At 37.9% G+C, this 14603-nt stretch overlaps 3 protein-coding genes across 7 annotated transcripts; 2 read left to right on the forward strand and 1 right to left on the reverse strand.

Annotated features, from left to right (window-relative positions):
* The first annotated feature begins 630 nt into the window (after window positions 1-630).
* Window positions 631-5387, forward strand: LOC111470954 (protein NRT1/ PTR FAMILY 4.6-like). Of its 3 annotated transcripts, none has more exons than XM_023116627.1 (7): window positions 631-1270; window positions 1353-1433; window positions 2047-2594; window positions 2691-2799; window positions 2972-3189; window positions 3704-4144; window positions 4222-5387. In XM_023116627.1, the coding sequence occupies exons 3-7, from the start codon at window positions 2553-2555 to the stop codon at window positions 5224-5226; spliced, it is 1815 nt and encodes a 604-aa protein (XP_022972395.1). In that variant the 5' UTR covers window positions 631-1270; window positions 1353-1433; window positions 2047-2552; the 3' UTR covers window positions 5227-5387. The 3 variants fall into 3 exon arrangements, with proteins under 3 accessions (XP_022972395.1, XP_022972402.1, XP_022972387.1); XM_023116619.1 differs by having other exon boundaries at window positions 632-1270; window positions 2047-2597; XM_023116634.1 differs by lacking the exon at window positions 2047-2594.
* A 3081-nt stretch (window positions 5388-8468) lies between these two features.
* Window positions 8469-10226, forward strand: LOC111471387 (hypersensitive-induced response protein-like protein 1). The gene is made up of 5 exons (XM_023117108.1): window positions 8469-8861; window positions 9108-9228; window positions 9340-9431; window positions 9501-9597; window positions 9698-10226. The coding sequence occupies exons 1-5, from the start codon at window positions 8673-8675 to the stop codon at window positions 10057-10059; spliced, it is 861 nt and encodes a 286-aa protein (XP_022972876.1). The 5' UTR covers window positions 8469-8672; the 3' UTR covers window positions 10060-10226.
* On the reverse strand, window positions 10169-14399 carry LOC111471007 (isochorismate synthase 2, chloroplastic). 3 transcript variants are annotated; one of them, XM_023116692.1, is made up of 14 exons: window positions 13961-14399; window positions 13332-13558; window positions 13133-13250; window positions 12955-13071; window positions 12707-12853; window positions 12541-12615; window positions 12403-12471; window positions 12096-12214; window positions 11925-11982; window positions 11225-11335; window positions 11052-11136; window positions 10786-10883; window positions 10561-10666; window positions 10169-10470 (listed from the first exon to the last, which is right to left on the reverse strand). In XM_023116692.1, the coding sequence occupies exons 1-13, from the start codon at window positions 14291-14293 to the stop codon at window positions 10604-10606; spliced, it is 1620 nt and encodes a 539-aa protein (XP_022972460.1). In that variant the 5' UTR covers window positions 14294-14399; the 3' UTR covers window positions 10169-10470; window positions 10561-10603. The 3 variants fall into 3 exon arrangements, with proteins under 3 accessions (XP_022972460.1, XP_022972451.1, XP_022972468.1); XM_023116683.1 differs by having other exon boundaries at window positions 10561-10653; window positions 13961-14398; XM_023116700.1 differs by lacking the exons at window positions 11925-11982; window positions 12096-12214 and having other exon boundaries at window positions 10561-10653; window positions 13961-14398.
* Window positions 14400-14603: the final 204 nt, after the last annotated feature.

The raw sequence follows: 14603 nt of genomic DNA on the forward strand, positions 1-14603 counted from the left end.
GGGTTTATGAGATATACATCCTAGTCATCATGGGTGCATTTGCCGAACTAAGCATTTGTGGATGTGTTTTTGGGTATACCTTAAGCATTTCGTCCAAGAGATAGTCGCTTGGACCTAGTCACTATGACTGACTTCCTTTGTGAGGAGACATCCCTTCTCTTGAAATAATGAGGCTATTTTGACGAGTTCCTTAAAGAAAGCCTTTTAATTGGTTAGAATCCTTTACTTGAGCGAAATATCTTTTTGGCATGGCGGGCCCCAGCGAGAGCGAAATTTTTAAAATGGAGTTCTCTCGAGAATGAATCCTGAAAAGTTAAAATAGAAATTAATATGATAAAATATGAGACCATCTCTTTCGTGATAGTATTGATTTATACTTTCAAAGCGGAAGAAAAAAAAAGTTACTCCACAAAATTGATCCTAAACTTTTTTGGAATTTATTTCGTGATTTCAATAAATTTTAAAAATGGTTTTCACTCCAACATACTATTAAAAAAGAAAGTTATATTTAACATATTTTTATAAAATTAAAGTCCAACTAAAAATAATTTATTAAATTTATTGATTATTTAAATAAAATAATAAGTATTGGTAGCATTTTCATTAGAGCAATAATGAGTTAAAATAGTAAACCCAACTCACTTTGTTCTTGATATGCAATAAACATAGAGGCCCATGTGAGTAAAAGACGATCAGATAAGGCGAAGCACTAAGCTTTGAAACTTGGACGAGTGCGACCGACCCATATGGATTAAGAAAGGCTTACCAAGTTGCATTTGCATGGGAATGGCGGAATGGGATTGGGGATGGTAAGTGCACCGCCCTTTTATCTGCTGCTGATTGAATCTTCACGTACAAACTCACAGGTACCAGAACTTGAGGTTGGGGTCCATTTCCCTCTGGGTCTGCAGATTATTGGCCACTGAGTATGGAGTTGCGTGCGAGACATTAAATTCCACGTTCGTGAGGGCCAACAATGTCCATTGTTTGTGTGTCCTGTCCTCAGAAAGATGACCTACGCCCCCCGGCAAACACCAGCAACCATCAAAGGCAAGGATCCTTATACTCTCATTTCCACCCCCATCTGAAGACCCAACCATTTAGGAAAAGTAACCATCGATAAGGATTGAAGTCCGATACAAGACGGCAAAATGATGGGCCCCGCCTCTTTGCCCTTTTTGTGTTTGAAGATATTCTGAAGTGGGTTTTTGCCCTTTTCCACTGCCGACCCCGGGGTGCGGGTGCTGTGCCCTCTACACCCGAAAAAAAGGTAGGTCCTCCAATTCAATTTGCATCACTAATCAATCCCCATTGTTCCCTCGTTCTCATCTTAATCTTTTTTATGGAATTAGGGACATGACCAACGTTGGTGGAATGGTGAAAGATCAGGATATTATATCTACTGCTATCTTTGAAAGGAGACAAAAACTAAAGTAAGTGCTTACGTTTAAAGTGGTTAATATCATACCATTGAAAATGTGTGTGGAGGGTTATTTTGCCTAACCACAAGTCATATAGTAGCATATGTTTTTTAATCTTTAGTCATATTGGTAGAATCTTTGAGTGTTAAAAGTGATGTGCCAACATAGATGAATGAATGTATATAAGTGAGGATAATCATCTTCATTGTTATAAGATCTTTGGGACGAAACTCAAATCAAAACTAAATATATAGAGGATTTGTGGAAGAATGATTTTATGTTCCAATGAAGAAGAATTGACCTGGTTAAAAGTGATGTGCTCGATAGTCAATACAAATGAACGAATGTATTATAAGTGAGGATAATCATCTCATTCGTATAAGATCTTTGGGATGAAACTCAAACCAAAACCATAAAAGTATTCGATTCCAAGTAGGTAGAGGGTTAGTTGCCCCTAATAACCTCTCCCATTTTTTTCTCAAACACCTGAACATTATCTATCTCTTACTCATCATATTCCTATTCCTTTTCCAACGTGTCTATTCACTATTCTTATTCTAATAGCTTCTATACCAATAACGTACTTTTCATATTGATGTGAGATGTTTTTGAATTTCGTTTTAAGGATTATAAATGAGAATGGCTGATTCTACCACTGGTTTGTATGGAGTAGAAGCAAGTGATCACCTAATTTGGCCTACCAAATGGGCAGAATTGTTACTTCCCTTTCAGTTCTGACGGTGATGTATAGCTTTTCAATTTCAACTGAATTAATGGCAGTCGTATGTCTACATTAACTAATCTTTACTCCCTACTGTAAAAGTTGAACCATCAAACTGCAGAGAGAATCCGATGGCGATGAGCATTTCCTCTTATCTTTGATATGATATTTGGCACCACTAGGTTTGTAGATTTGTGGTGAAAAGGCAGGGGAAGAAAGAAAGGAGTTGTCATTTTCGAAAGAGTCTAGATTTTTCTTTTCTGGATGGACCATCGTGTTGTGAATCTATAAATACAGCCACCCCATTTTACTTTACAACCAATTCGAATAGAGAGTTCTGGATCAACTGTTCATTAAAATTTGAGAGCTAAAGCTGTCCATTTCCGTACCTTCCAATTGAAGAAAAAAGAATGTCTTCCATTACTGTGACTCCATCAGAAGCTCAAAAACATGTGGTGGGATCACAGTTTAATTTAATTTCCTTCAAGTTGTACGCATTTTGCTTTGTTTTATCCATAACTCAACTCCCTTTATCCTTCATTTTCTAGGAAGAAACTCCAGAGCTGAACATTTGGGAAGAAGACTATGTCGATTGGAGGAAGAGACCTGCTGTAAAAGGACGCCATGGAGGCATGCTGGCTGCCTCCTTTGTATTGGGTCAGTATATAAGCAGATTACTTTTGATTCTTATGAGAAAGTTTTGTACTTTCATGAAAGTGTCAAAAAATACATTTAAATGGAAAATGAAGTTGCTAATGACTACTTTTTCTTCTTCTTATTGTCCTCATTAATTGTGGCTGATTTGATCTTATGAACTGCATTACACCAGCTGTTGAAGTATTGGAGAATCTAGCATTCCTGGCCAATGCAAGTAATCTTGTTCTGTATCTGTCCAAGTTCATGCACTATTCTCCCTCCGGTTCTGCCAACATCGTCACCAATTTTATGGGCACAGCTTTCCTCCTTGCTCTTCTTGGTGGCTTTCTCGCTGATGCTTTCTTCACCACTTATTCTATCTTCTTATTAAGTGCTGTAATAGAATCCTTGGTGAGTTTCTTACAATATGATTGCACATGGGTCGTTGAATATATTGTTTCATAACAAAGCTTCGTCTGCATGCCCATCTGTCCAAAGAATATGTAACACCCGCTCATCGACAGCTCAATTCACAGAAGTTACTACTGACATAAAAACCAGTTAAACATTTTTATACCTGACAAGTAAAACATGTGAATCGAATTGTTGATGAGTGGGCGTTACAGAATATGAACAAAAGATTTGATTCACCGTAAGTTTAAGATTTTGAGTTGGTATTTCAGTGAGCCATATCGTAAATTCTAGAGTTTATTAGTGGAGCATTTTCCACGAATGGTTGAGATTTCAGCGACGGATCCAAAACGGCATAAGAGAACAGGAAAATATGTGAATCATTCACGTGCTTTTGGTCCCACATCCGGTTCTGTACAGTTTTTTTTGTCTTGTTAATGGGCGGATTTCCATTTTGGGAAAGAAAACTGTATAATATGATGTGTTGAAGGTGGTATAAACATGTGGCGTGCAGGGTCTGCTGATTCTCACACTCCAAGCTCATGTACCATATCTGAAGCCACCAACTTGCGTTTCAAATCAACTGGGGAGTCCATGCCATAAAGTTGGAGGTGGGAAAGCGGTGATGTTATTTTCAGGGCTTTACTTGGTGGCGCTTGGAGTTGGAGGGATCAAAGGCTCGCTTCCTCCTCATGGCGCTGAGCAGTTCGATGAGACCACTTTTGTAGGAAGAAACAAAAGATCTGCTTTCTTCAATTACTTCATCTTCTGCCTTTCATGTGGAGCTTTAATTGCTGTTACTTTGGTGGTTTGGATGGAAGATAACAAAGGCTGGCAGTGGGGTTTTGGAATCTCTACTCTTACAATAGTGGTTTCCATCCCCATTTTCTTGCTTGGTTCGCCTACTTACAGAATCAAAACTCCTGCAGGAAGCCCAATCACAACCATTTTTAAGGTACTTAACCTCCTCTAGCTAATTACTTCAAATGGGTTTGAAAGGGCTATGAATTGTTTGACTTCTTTTTCCAACAGGTTTTAGCTTCAGCTGCGTTCATCAGTAGGAAGGCAAAGAGCTCTAACAACGTTGTGATAAGCATATCCACAAGTTCAGTCTCTTCAGACAGTGTCAGAGACGTTGATGAGCAGACCCCAATTACTCCAATTCCAACGCAAAACTTGGAGTTCCTCAACAGAGCAGCAATGAAAAACCCCAACCATCCAGAACTAAAATGCACACTCAAACAGGTAGAAGAAGCCAAGGTAGTGCTAAAAATCTTCCCCATTTTTGCCTCCACCATAATGCTCAACTGCTGCCTCGCTCAGCTCTCCACATTCTCAGTGCAACAAGCAGCCACCATGAACACCAAACTCGGCTCCCTAAAAGTCCCCCCTGCTTCCCTCCCTGTTTTTCCAGTCATCTTCATCATGATCCTCGCCCCAACTTACAACCACGCCATTGTCCCAATAGCAAGAAAATTGACCAAATCCGAAATGGGGATAACCCACTTGCAGAGAATTGGAACAGGGCTGGTTCTGTCCATAGTGGCAATGGCGGTGGCTGCATTGGTGGAAATGAAGAGAAAAAACGTGGCCTTGAGAACCCACATGTTGGATTCTTCGGAGCCTCTGCCGATCTCTTTCCTTTGGGTGGCTTTGCAGTACTTGTTCTTGGGGTCTGCGGATTTGTTCTCGCTGGCAGGGATGATGGAGTTTTTCTTCACAGAGGCGCCAATGAGTATGCGATCTCTGGCCACTGCGCTGTCGTGGGCGTCGTTGGCTATGGGGTATTATTTTAGCTCCGTGTTGGTGAGCGTAATCAATGGGGTGACGAAGGCTTGTCGGCTGACGCCATGGCTGTATGGGAGAAGCTTAAATCATTATCATTTGGAGAGGTTTTATTGGCTGATGTGCATACTGAGTGGGCTGAATTTCTTGCAGTATCTCTTCTGGGCCAATCGGTATACGTACAGATCCAAGAGTGCAGGAGAGCAGCCGCCTTTCAAGGAACAACAACACAAGTCGCATTTAGTTGTTTGACCCTTTGTTTCTCATTTCATGTTAATCAATCAAAATTCAGATGGTTCTTCCCACATTTCTCAACCCATGCAATACACGTTCCATGATTATTCAATCCGAATAAATGTAAAAATATTCCATAAGTTATGAACTAAGTTGACTATTATAATAGTAATTTATTTCTACTTGAATAGCTATTGCTATTGTTTCATATAGTTTAGCTCATTCGAGCTTGTCTAGTCATAGCGAGCTCATTTTAATATTTAAGTTTATATCAAAGAGTATATCTCAATATTTGGATTCTCTAGCTCGTATGAACTTATCTCCATATTTGAGTACACAATGATAGCTCCTCCAAGCTTAATTCTATTACACTCTTATATAATCTCAAACATAGTGGAGCATACCATCTTATGTAATTTATATTATTTATAGCACGACTCTAAAAGAATCACATATTATATACATGGAGGAGAGACCTTGCAACCACAATGACACAATCCTACAATAATCCTATCATATATATATATATATATATATATATATATATATATATATTTATATTTATGTATACAGTGACCTTACAATATTAGGACACGACACTACATACTATAATAATTATAGCATATACATATAAGGAGTGACCTTGACACTATTAGAACACGACGTTACGAGAATCACATCATATACATGTAAAGAATGACTGTCAACCCGGTGTTTGTCTAACTGGGAATGTACTTGCACTAAATAAATTTTATGTTCTCTTAGTAAATAAATATAATAAATGTATAAATATTAACTGGTTTTCTTATCTTCCACGTTCCACCTATCAAAAGTCATTGACTTTTGCGTACAGCTCAGAATATGACGTCAAAAATTACATCAACCTTACCTAATTTAATAAGGATATTACAAGATCAAATTTTAAAATTCATTGATTTTCTTTTGAATATTCTAAGGGTGTTTGATAATTATTTTTAATTTAATTTTCCGTTTTTAAAAATAAAGTTATATATTTTCAACCGTATTTTTTTTATTACTTATTAAAAATATTTAAAAAAATGAAGTAAAATTTTATTTTTGATTTTGGAATTTAACTAAGAATTAAATATTTTTGCAAAAAGGCATGGGCACTAATTGGTTGGGCTTATTTTGCAGGCATTTTAGGTTTCAAAGAAAGGTTCGACTAAATCGTGCTCTAATATTGATGCTTTGTTTGATTCTTGCACGAACAGTTGCAACTAGGCTGACTTAACCTCCGATGCAGCCTCGGACAAGACTAAATCAAAGAGTTGAATCTAAGTGAACTATTGAACCCGGTACCAATCGAGATAAGGGACACATTACTCCGTCCTTCGATTTATTCTACCATGTCAATTATGACTTTGGCAATAAGACATCAAGGAAACAAAAGGGACTCGTTCACTAATGAAGCAATACTACCGTAACTAAGCTGGACACTAGTTTAGTTTAAGCATTAACATAAACATCGAGGCATATGGAGCGCATCACTACAGTAGTGCACAAACCTTATTTGCAGGTCTATCAACTATACAACTAGATACCTAGACACAAAACCGGTGTAGACAAATCAACTTTATATTTGTTCCGTAAACGAAAGGTTCAAACCTACGTAAAATTAGCTATATAAGTATTTTATCGAAGTTTGGGAGGTCAAAATGCACAACCCTCCAAAGTTATTGTGTTATGTGGCATATAGAGAAGACTTAGGAACAAGTTTTGAGAATATGGAACCATAAATATGTTTAGCAGATTCCTAGGAATTACATGGACATTCATTCCTAGGAATGATAGAATTTTCTGTCCTTGTCGTTCCTAGGAAAATGATAATTGAATTTTCTTGCCCTTCGTGGGAATCGGGATGAACATCCAATGTATTTTTCAACGTCATGGATGTAAACATCATTGTTGGCTTTTTGAAGTTTTTTATTGACTAAAATTGTTTATCAACCTTCTAAAATTCTACCTTAGTGACTGAAACACGTTCTTCCAATGAGTCTTTTCTCGTGTTTCAAAATTGTTAATAAAAGTAGAGATCCACATTGAATCGAACAACTAGAACAAACCTAACTCGAATTATAAGAGTTGGGTTGGATTAATTTTCTGAAACCGAAATAGATTCGATTTGAATTTTGAGTTACTTGAACAAACCAAATTCTTATAATATACATTAAAGCGACTTGTATAATTGTTGGAAGGGTAATAAATAAAATATTTTTATAATATATATATATTTTTCGTTACTTATAATTTCTTTAAATTAATTATTTTTTATTGTTTTTTAATTTTAACATCTATGATTGTATTTAGGTTTAGAGTTATCAATTGCTGAGGAAGTCCTGCTATTTAGTTGTCTTTGGTTCTATATCAATGTTGCACTATGTTAGGATGTTGCAATTCTCATGTGTTATCAGAATCTATTTTTTTGAATTCTTATAAATTGATTTGAGTTTGTCTGTGAATTTTTAATATATTTTATTTAAGATTCTAATCCATATTTATGAACGGTGGATAAATAAGAATTAATTAATTAATTAAATTTTTTTTTTAACAATCCAACCGAACTCAAAAGTAGAAGGTTAGGTTGTGAAATATTTCGGGTTGGGTAAAAGTTCCCAATCCAACCAGCATGAACTCTTGGGTTGATCTAAAAAAATTTCTCAAGCCAACCCAACCCGATGAACTTTGATAGATGAAAGGCTGTTTTAAAATATAATTCTACTGAAGAGGAGAAAACAAAGAGATATTTTGGTGTAATCTTGAATTGCTTAAATTGAGAAAGGATGTAGATAAGCTTAATTGACTAGTCATCATCCACCATGTCCAAATCATAATTTTATATGAAAAAAAAAATCATCCTCCATGTGAACATATTATCTCATAATATCTTGTAATAAAAAATTAATGTAAATCAATTTAATCTATAAAATTTTTAAATTCAATCGGACGTAAATAAATTTATAATCCAGCTCAAATCATACAGTTAATTAGGATTTTGCTTAGAGAGTACGGAAATTATAAAAAATAAATAAATAAGGAAAAATAAGAAATTATGCAAATAATTGGATAAATTTTCCAAGATCAAACATTTGATTGGTCAACCCATAAAACAAAACTTGCAAAAAGGAAATAAACATTTTTTTTAAAAAAAAATTAATGTTACCAAAAATTCTGAGAATAAAAAATATAATAATAATAAAAATCCGGCCAAGTTGGGTCCGACAGCTGAACAAGAAACTCTTTTTCAAAGGAGAAACTAAGGGAGGGAAGAACTTGGCCCTCGTCTACTTGGGTAAATTTCATATCTTTTTCGTAAGGTCAAGACCGCTCGCCCTTTCATACAATTCTACGCGCTGATGCAGACGCAAAATACGTAAATACAAGCATCCCGTGATTCCAATTTCATTACAGATTTTTCCGTTGTGAATCCAAATTTCTGATTCGATATGGGTAATCTTCTTTGTTGTGTTCAAGTGGATCAATCCACTGTGGCTATCAGGGAGAGATTTGGGAAATATGAGGAAGTTCTTGAGCCAGGATGCCATTGTTTGCCTTGGTTTCTCGGAGCTCAGGTCGCCGGCAGTCTGTCTCTCCGGTTGCAACAATTGGATGTCCGATGTGAGACCAAGACAAAGGTACCATCTCTGTCTCACCATTCACCATCATATTAACTGTTCTACACAGCTATTTCTAAAGATTATTGGTTGAGTTACCTCTAAAAGAGAAATGACTATACCATGGTGTTCTGATTTCTTGGTTGTACTTTAAACAGAAATGGTCATAAGAAACTGCTCTGCTATACTGTCCTTGGAATTTATTTATCAATCTTAGGACTTGGGAGTTCCTTGTTGCTAAAATTTGAGGGGGATTTTGTTCTTTAGGATAATGTGTTCGTCAACGTGGTTGCGTCGATTCAATATCGAGCACTGGCCGATAAAGCAAGCGATGCATTCTACAAACTAAGCAATACAAGATCTCAGATCCAGGCTTATGTTTTTGATGGTATACTCCATTCCTTTCCTGTTAAACCTACAAGTTAAATGCGTTCTTCTTTCGTCATATTTGTGTAAGCTTGCTTGTTTTAAACTTTAGAGACTTCTTGAATATTTGTAGTAATTAGAGCAAGTGTTCCAAAGCTCAACTTGGATGATGCTTTTGAGCAGAAAAATGATATTGCCAAAGCAGTTGAAGATGAACTTGAAAAGGTAATCTTTTTTGGTCGTTCAATGAAGCAAATTCTAACTGTTTTGTAACTTCTGAATAATTGCTCTCAGGCTATGTCGGCTTATGGCTTTGAGATTGTTCAAACACTCATTGTCGATATAGAACCAGACGAGCATGTGAAGAGAGCAATGAATGAAATTAATGCTGGTACTAATCCAATCCCTGATACTCAAAAACTTGACATCTTTTTCCTTTTTGCCTGAAGCTTAGTTCAGGTCTCATTATTTAACTACTAAGATCCATTCAGCTGCTAGATTAAGGGTGGCAGCAAATGAGAAGGCAGAAGCAGAGAAAATTTTGCAGATTAAGCGAGCTGAGGGTGAAGCTGAAGCCAAGTATTTGTCTGGTTTGGGTATTGCTCGACAGCGTCAAGCAATTGTGGATGGTTTAAGAGACAGTGTGTTGGGATTCTCTGTTAATGTTCCAGGGACGACGGCAAAGGATGTTATGGATATGGTGCTTGTGACCCAATATTTTGACACCATGAAAGATATTGGAGCTGCTTCCAAGTCCACTTCTGTGTTCATACCTCATGGACCTGGAGCTGTTCGAGACGTCGCATCACAAATTCGCAATGGACTTCTTCAGGGTGCTTCTTCTTCTCACTAGTTCAAAACTCTATTTCACCAAGTTGATGGTATTTAGTGTGTGTTGTGGTTTTCTGTTTTCAAGTGTCATATATGTTTGGTAATTTACATTTGAGCTTTGGAAATTGTTCTTAATACTCTAAATACTAGTGGTTTCTCCAATAAATGTACAAATATATTTCTCTACAAGTAATTGATTCTAAAACATTCGATCATACTTAAATGAAGCAGCCACCTATCTATATACGTTATGAATGCGGCACTGTGATCTAAACAGGCAAAGCAAAACGAAGAATGAACTAACCATTTGCTGACTCAAGCCACAACCGGAAGGAACCTGATCGAAAAGCTTAGGCCTTTACTTTCCCAGACTACAGCTTCACCAATGAAACGTGGGTGCTCAAGCCAATTCCAGTTTAAGCGATCTGGTAACCTGCAAATATGCAAATCAAAGGTATAAGGTATGAAAATTGAGCTACTAAGTAGAGCATTTTCGAGACAAAAGATGCAAGTTCCAGAGTACCTGAGATATCTTGAGCTCCAATTCATCCCACTCCAAAGACGGATTACTTCCTTTTACTATCCCTGTTCCCGCATAGACCAAGGCACCATGACCCTATAATCAAAGACTGTAAGAACTCAGAGAATTGTAATGGAAATGATGTCTAAGCTCTAGAAATTTTAAATTCGAGTAAGGATTCAATGGAAGTATTTAAGTTTGTAGCTCATATGGTAGACGCCATCTTACTGTCTCCACTAATGCTGATCTGATGCCCACAGCAAACTCACTCTCTTCTCCTCCAAACCAACCAACAGGCCCGGCGTACATCCCTCTATCAAATAACTCTGCATAAATATCCCAAGTTCTTAAATGTATACAGAAGGATGAAGACGACTTAGATTTGGCAGACCACAGAATTACAAGACCCATAATCAGCATTTTGAAGGAAACCATCCATAACTTGGATTGGCTTGGGGAGCTAATAGAAAGGGTCACGCACTCATGAACCTTACCAGTTTCTGCAATTAAATCTCGAGCTTCCTCTGTTGGAAATCCACAAACCGCGGGAGTTGGATGAAGCGTTGATAAAATTTCAAACTTTTCAAGCAACAAAGTAGAGTTAGAGCGGTATATTCACGTGAGGGAAGTTTAGTTTACAGGGACATAAATATTTGGAGATTCTTACCTCATCATCCTTGGTTCTCAATCTGCCTGCTAGCTGGGCATACAGATGTTGAATTCTGGGAAGTTTTCTAACTGATTTATGTGGTTCAACGACTACAGCATCACATACAGCCTACAAACAGGATTAAGCTGGCTAAGAATCTGCAATATTCTCAGAATGTTGTCCTCTTCGTAATTGCCTATAAATTTCAGCATCTTATTGAGAAACCTATGTAAATGTTGTTTGGTGCTTGAAAAACGATGACAAAAAATAGAAGAAATTCACGGTTTGTAAGCACTGCAAATATCATTTTTCATAGCTCATAGCAGCCACAGACCAAACTTATATGGAGAGGAGTCCCACATTGGCCAATTAAGGAGAAGATTATGAATTTATAAGCAAGGAATACCATCTCCATTGGTATGAGGCCTTTTGGGTAAACCAAAATCAAAGTCACGAGAGCTTATGCTCAAAGTAGATAATATCATACCATTGTGGAGAGGTACGTGGTTCCTAACTTAGTCATTTCTACAAAATCCTTAAGTGTCAAACAAAAAAATTGTGAACCTCGAAGGTGAGTCAAAAGTGACTCAAGTGTTGAATAAAGAGTGTGCTTTGTTCGAGGGCTCTAGAGAAGGAGTCGAGCCTCGATTAAGGGGAAGTTTCATTTCATCGACAGAAAGCAAGATAGCAAAAGAGCAAGACTGAAGCTCAAACTTGCCTCTAACTTCCTTTTGATGGCTTCCCTCACAATCGAAAACTCAAGGTCATCCTTTGGGCTGCACATAGAAAGTAGAGTTAGTGAAAACTCCCGCCCGCAGCTCATTGGTTGAGGCAACAGGGTTACAGCATCATTGAGTAGAAAAAATAAGAATTTAGAGATGAGACCAACTTGGATAATAAATCTTGTTCTATTTTAAGGTCTTCAATAGCCGATTTGCCTCTAGCACGGGTTGCAGCTAAGGCCTCACATATAATACTAAGTCCTTCTCTATGGAATAGCCGCTCAGGCTATTACGAACATATCAAAGCCAAAGTTAGTAAGAAAATAAATATTACAAAACCCAAACGGGTAGGAAACTAATTGAAAACATCTTTAATGAGTACCATCTTCAGCCGGATCACAGATATTCCCCATTTTGAAATTAGGCAACAAAATGAAATGATTGACTGGAAGCGTATGAAATTTTGTTACATACCGTATTTCCTATGAAGGCAGGAGCATTGGCTGGCTGGACACAAAACTGATAAGAGCTTTCCCCCTCTTTCTGATACGATCAAAACTAGACTCAGGAAACAAAATTACTGCATAAACATGCAACCCATGCAATAGCTACCTGTAAACATGCAACCCATGTCACAGGATCAACATTTACGCTTGTCACTATTCGGGTACTGCGTGCAAGTACGACCTAAATATAATGCATAAGATTAGACAGCCGATTTTACTGATGAATAGAAACGAAAATAAATTTTTGGTAAGAGTGAAGAATTGGTGAGTGCCTTGGTAAGATCTGAGTCGCATTGGTCAATCGCTTGCAGCGCCCTGTTAATTGCACGATCCCAGAATGTTTTGGTGGGAACATGATTGTGGCTAAGTATGGATATCTGAGGAAGATCTCTTTGTACATTTACATTATCAGAAGAAACCTGAATGATAAGAAATTTACTAGGGAGTGATTATCTATGGGAGAATATCTTTCCTTTCAATGCAATGAACAAAGAGAATCAAAGTGAATCAAATAGTCGACCTGTTCGATTGTGGATTGAAGGGATTCAACAGCATTTTCCCAAGTCCAAGAACAGGCATGATCCCAAGCTACAGTAGCGGCAAGAATCGAGTCATCCTCGAACTCATCAAACTCAACCTGTGATTTTGGCGTCCATTATCCAATTGCGATAAACGAGATTGGAAAAAGAAGTCTGTACCTGAGGGACCATGAAGTAAAACGAGCCAAAAGGCTCCCATTCAGGCGATATGTTCGCACGTGAATCAAAGCGAATACCTCCAAAAGCACGAATCAGGGGGCATTTCTTTGAGAGGAACCTATAATTTACAGAATATTAGCCCAGGCATTTCATCGAACAGATGGCGGAGTGAATATAAATAGAGGCGAAATGAGTTTACCTCTTTATAGACGCCCAATCAGAGTTCGAAAACTGATGATGGCGGCAGAAGACGACTGCAGAGCCCACACCTGCGACGCTGGCGAGGCGGTGGTGGGCATTGGAGCTGACAGAGGGGAGAGGATCAGAATCAATGGCTCTGCTCCGGCCGGAGAAGAAGATACGAGGAAGAAGCAGAGGCTGAGAACAAAGCCAATGAATCGCCTTAATGTGCTGTTGGATTGGAAGCTGCAAAATAGTCAACCCTCGTTCAGTCTCAGAATGTGCACAAAGTCAACAGAATTTCAACTCAATTTTATTACTTTATTACTTTATTTGTTAGATTTTCTTTTCTTCTTACTAATTATTAGGTTTAGTTGATAATTATTAAAAAAGAAAATGGGTATTTATTTATTTATTTATTTTGGAGGAAAAGGTCTATTCCGGTTTAGGATAATCCCAGATGCCAAACAGAGGAGAGATAAGAAATGGGTGTATGATTAAATGTTAAAAAGATAATAATAATAATAACAATAATAAAAGAAAAAATTACCGCACGTGGCGGTTCTCATTCCACGTACATGGAAGAGATAAGAAATGCGTAATGCGAGGCATTTGAAAGAGGTCCAGGAGAGTTGGGAGGAGGCTTACTTGGAGCCGAATAATTCCTGAACTAAACGCCGGTTTCTCAGATTTCAACTTTGCCACCAACCCCCTCAGATTCTCCGTCGCCAAGCCCACCGTCGGAACCGCCGGGAAAGTTCGAGTCTCCATCGTCTCGACGGCGCCTCCGTGGTCTGCTCTGCACCCATCCATCGCCGGCGACTGACAAACCACCCCACCCCATCTCCTCCGCCACCGCCCTGGCCAAATTACGCGTGTTGGTATACGGCGGCCCGGACTCAGATGCTGGGCGAACCCAACACAGGGTCCGGTGGGTGACGTTTGAGAAGTGGAAGAAATAGCCTTATTAGGAATGCTCATTCTTACCCTTTTCTTTATTTGCTTACTTCTCTGAACCAAATCTTATCGCTCGCCACTCGCCATTCTCAAATGCCCATCACTTCAACTAGCATGATTGGGGTTGTGTTGATTGAAGTAATTTCGTACAAATAATCTTAATATATTTTATATATTTTTATTTGGCTCGATCAACCTGAAAGTTTTATTGACGAACTCGAAACCGAACCGACCCAGTTCCAGTTCTAAAAATGAACTCAATCCAAGGTTAATCCAACCCAACAAAATTCTTAATAGTTTGGGTTTTGGGCTGGGATATGCAATATTTTGAGGT

This window comes from Cucurbita maxima, unplaced genomic scaffold (assembly GCF_002738345.1).
Source record: "Cucurbita maxima cultivar Rimu unplaced genomic scaffold, Cmax_1.0 Cma_Scf00002, whole genome shotgun sequence".
Taxonomy (NCBI): domain Eukaryota; kingdom Viridiplantae; phylum Streptophyta; class Magnoliopsida; order Cucurbitales; family Cucurbitaceae; genus Cucurbita; species Cucurbita maxima.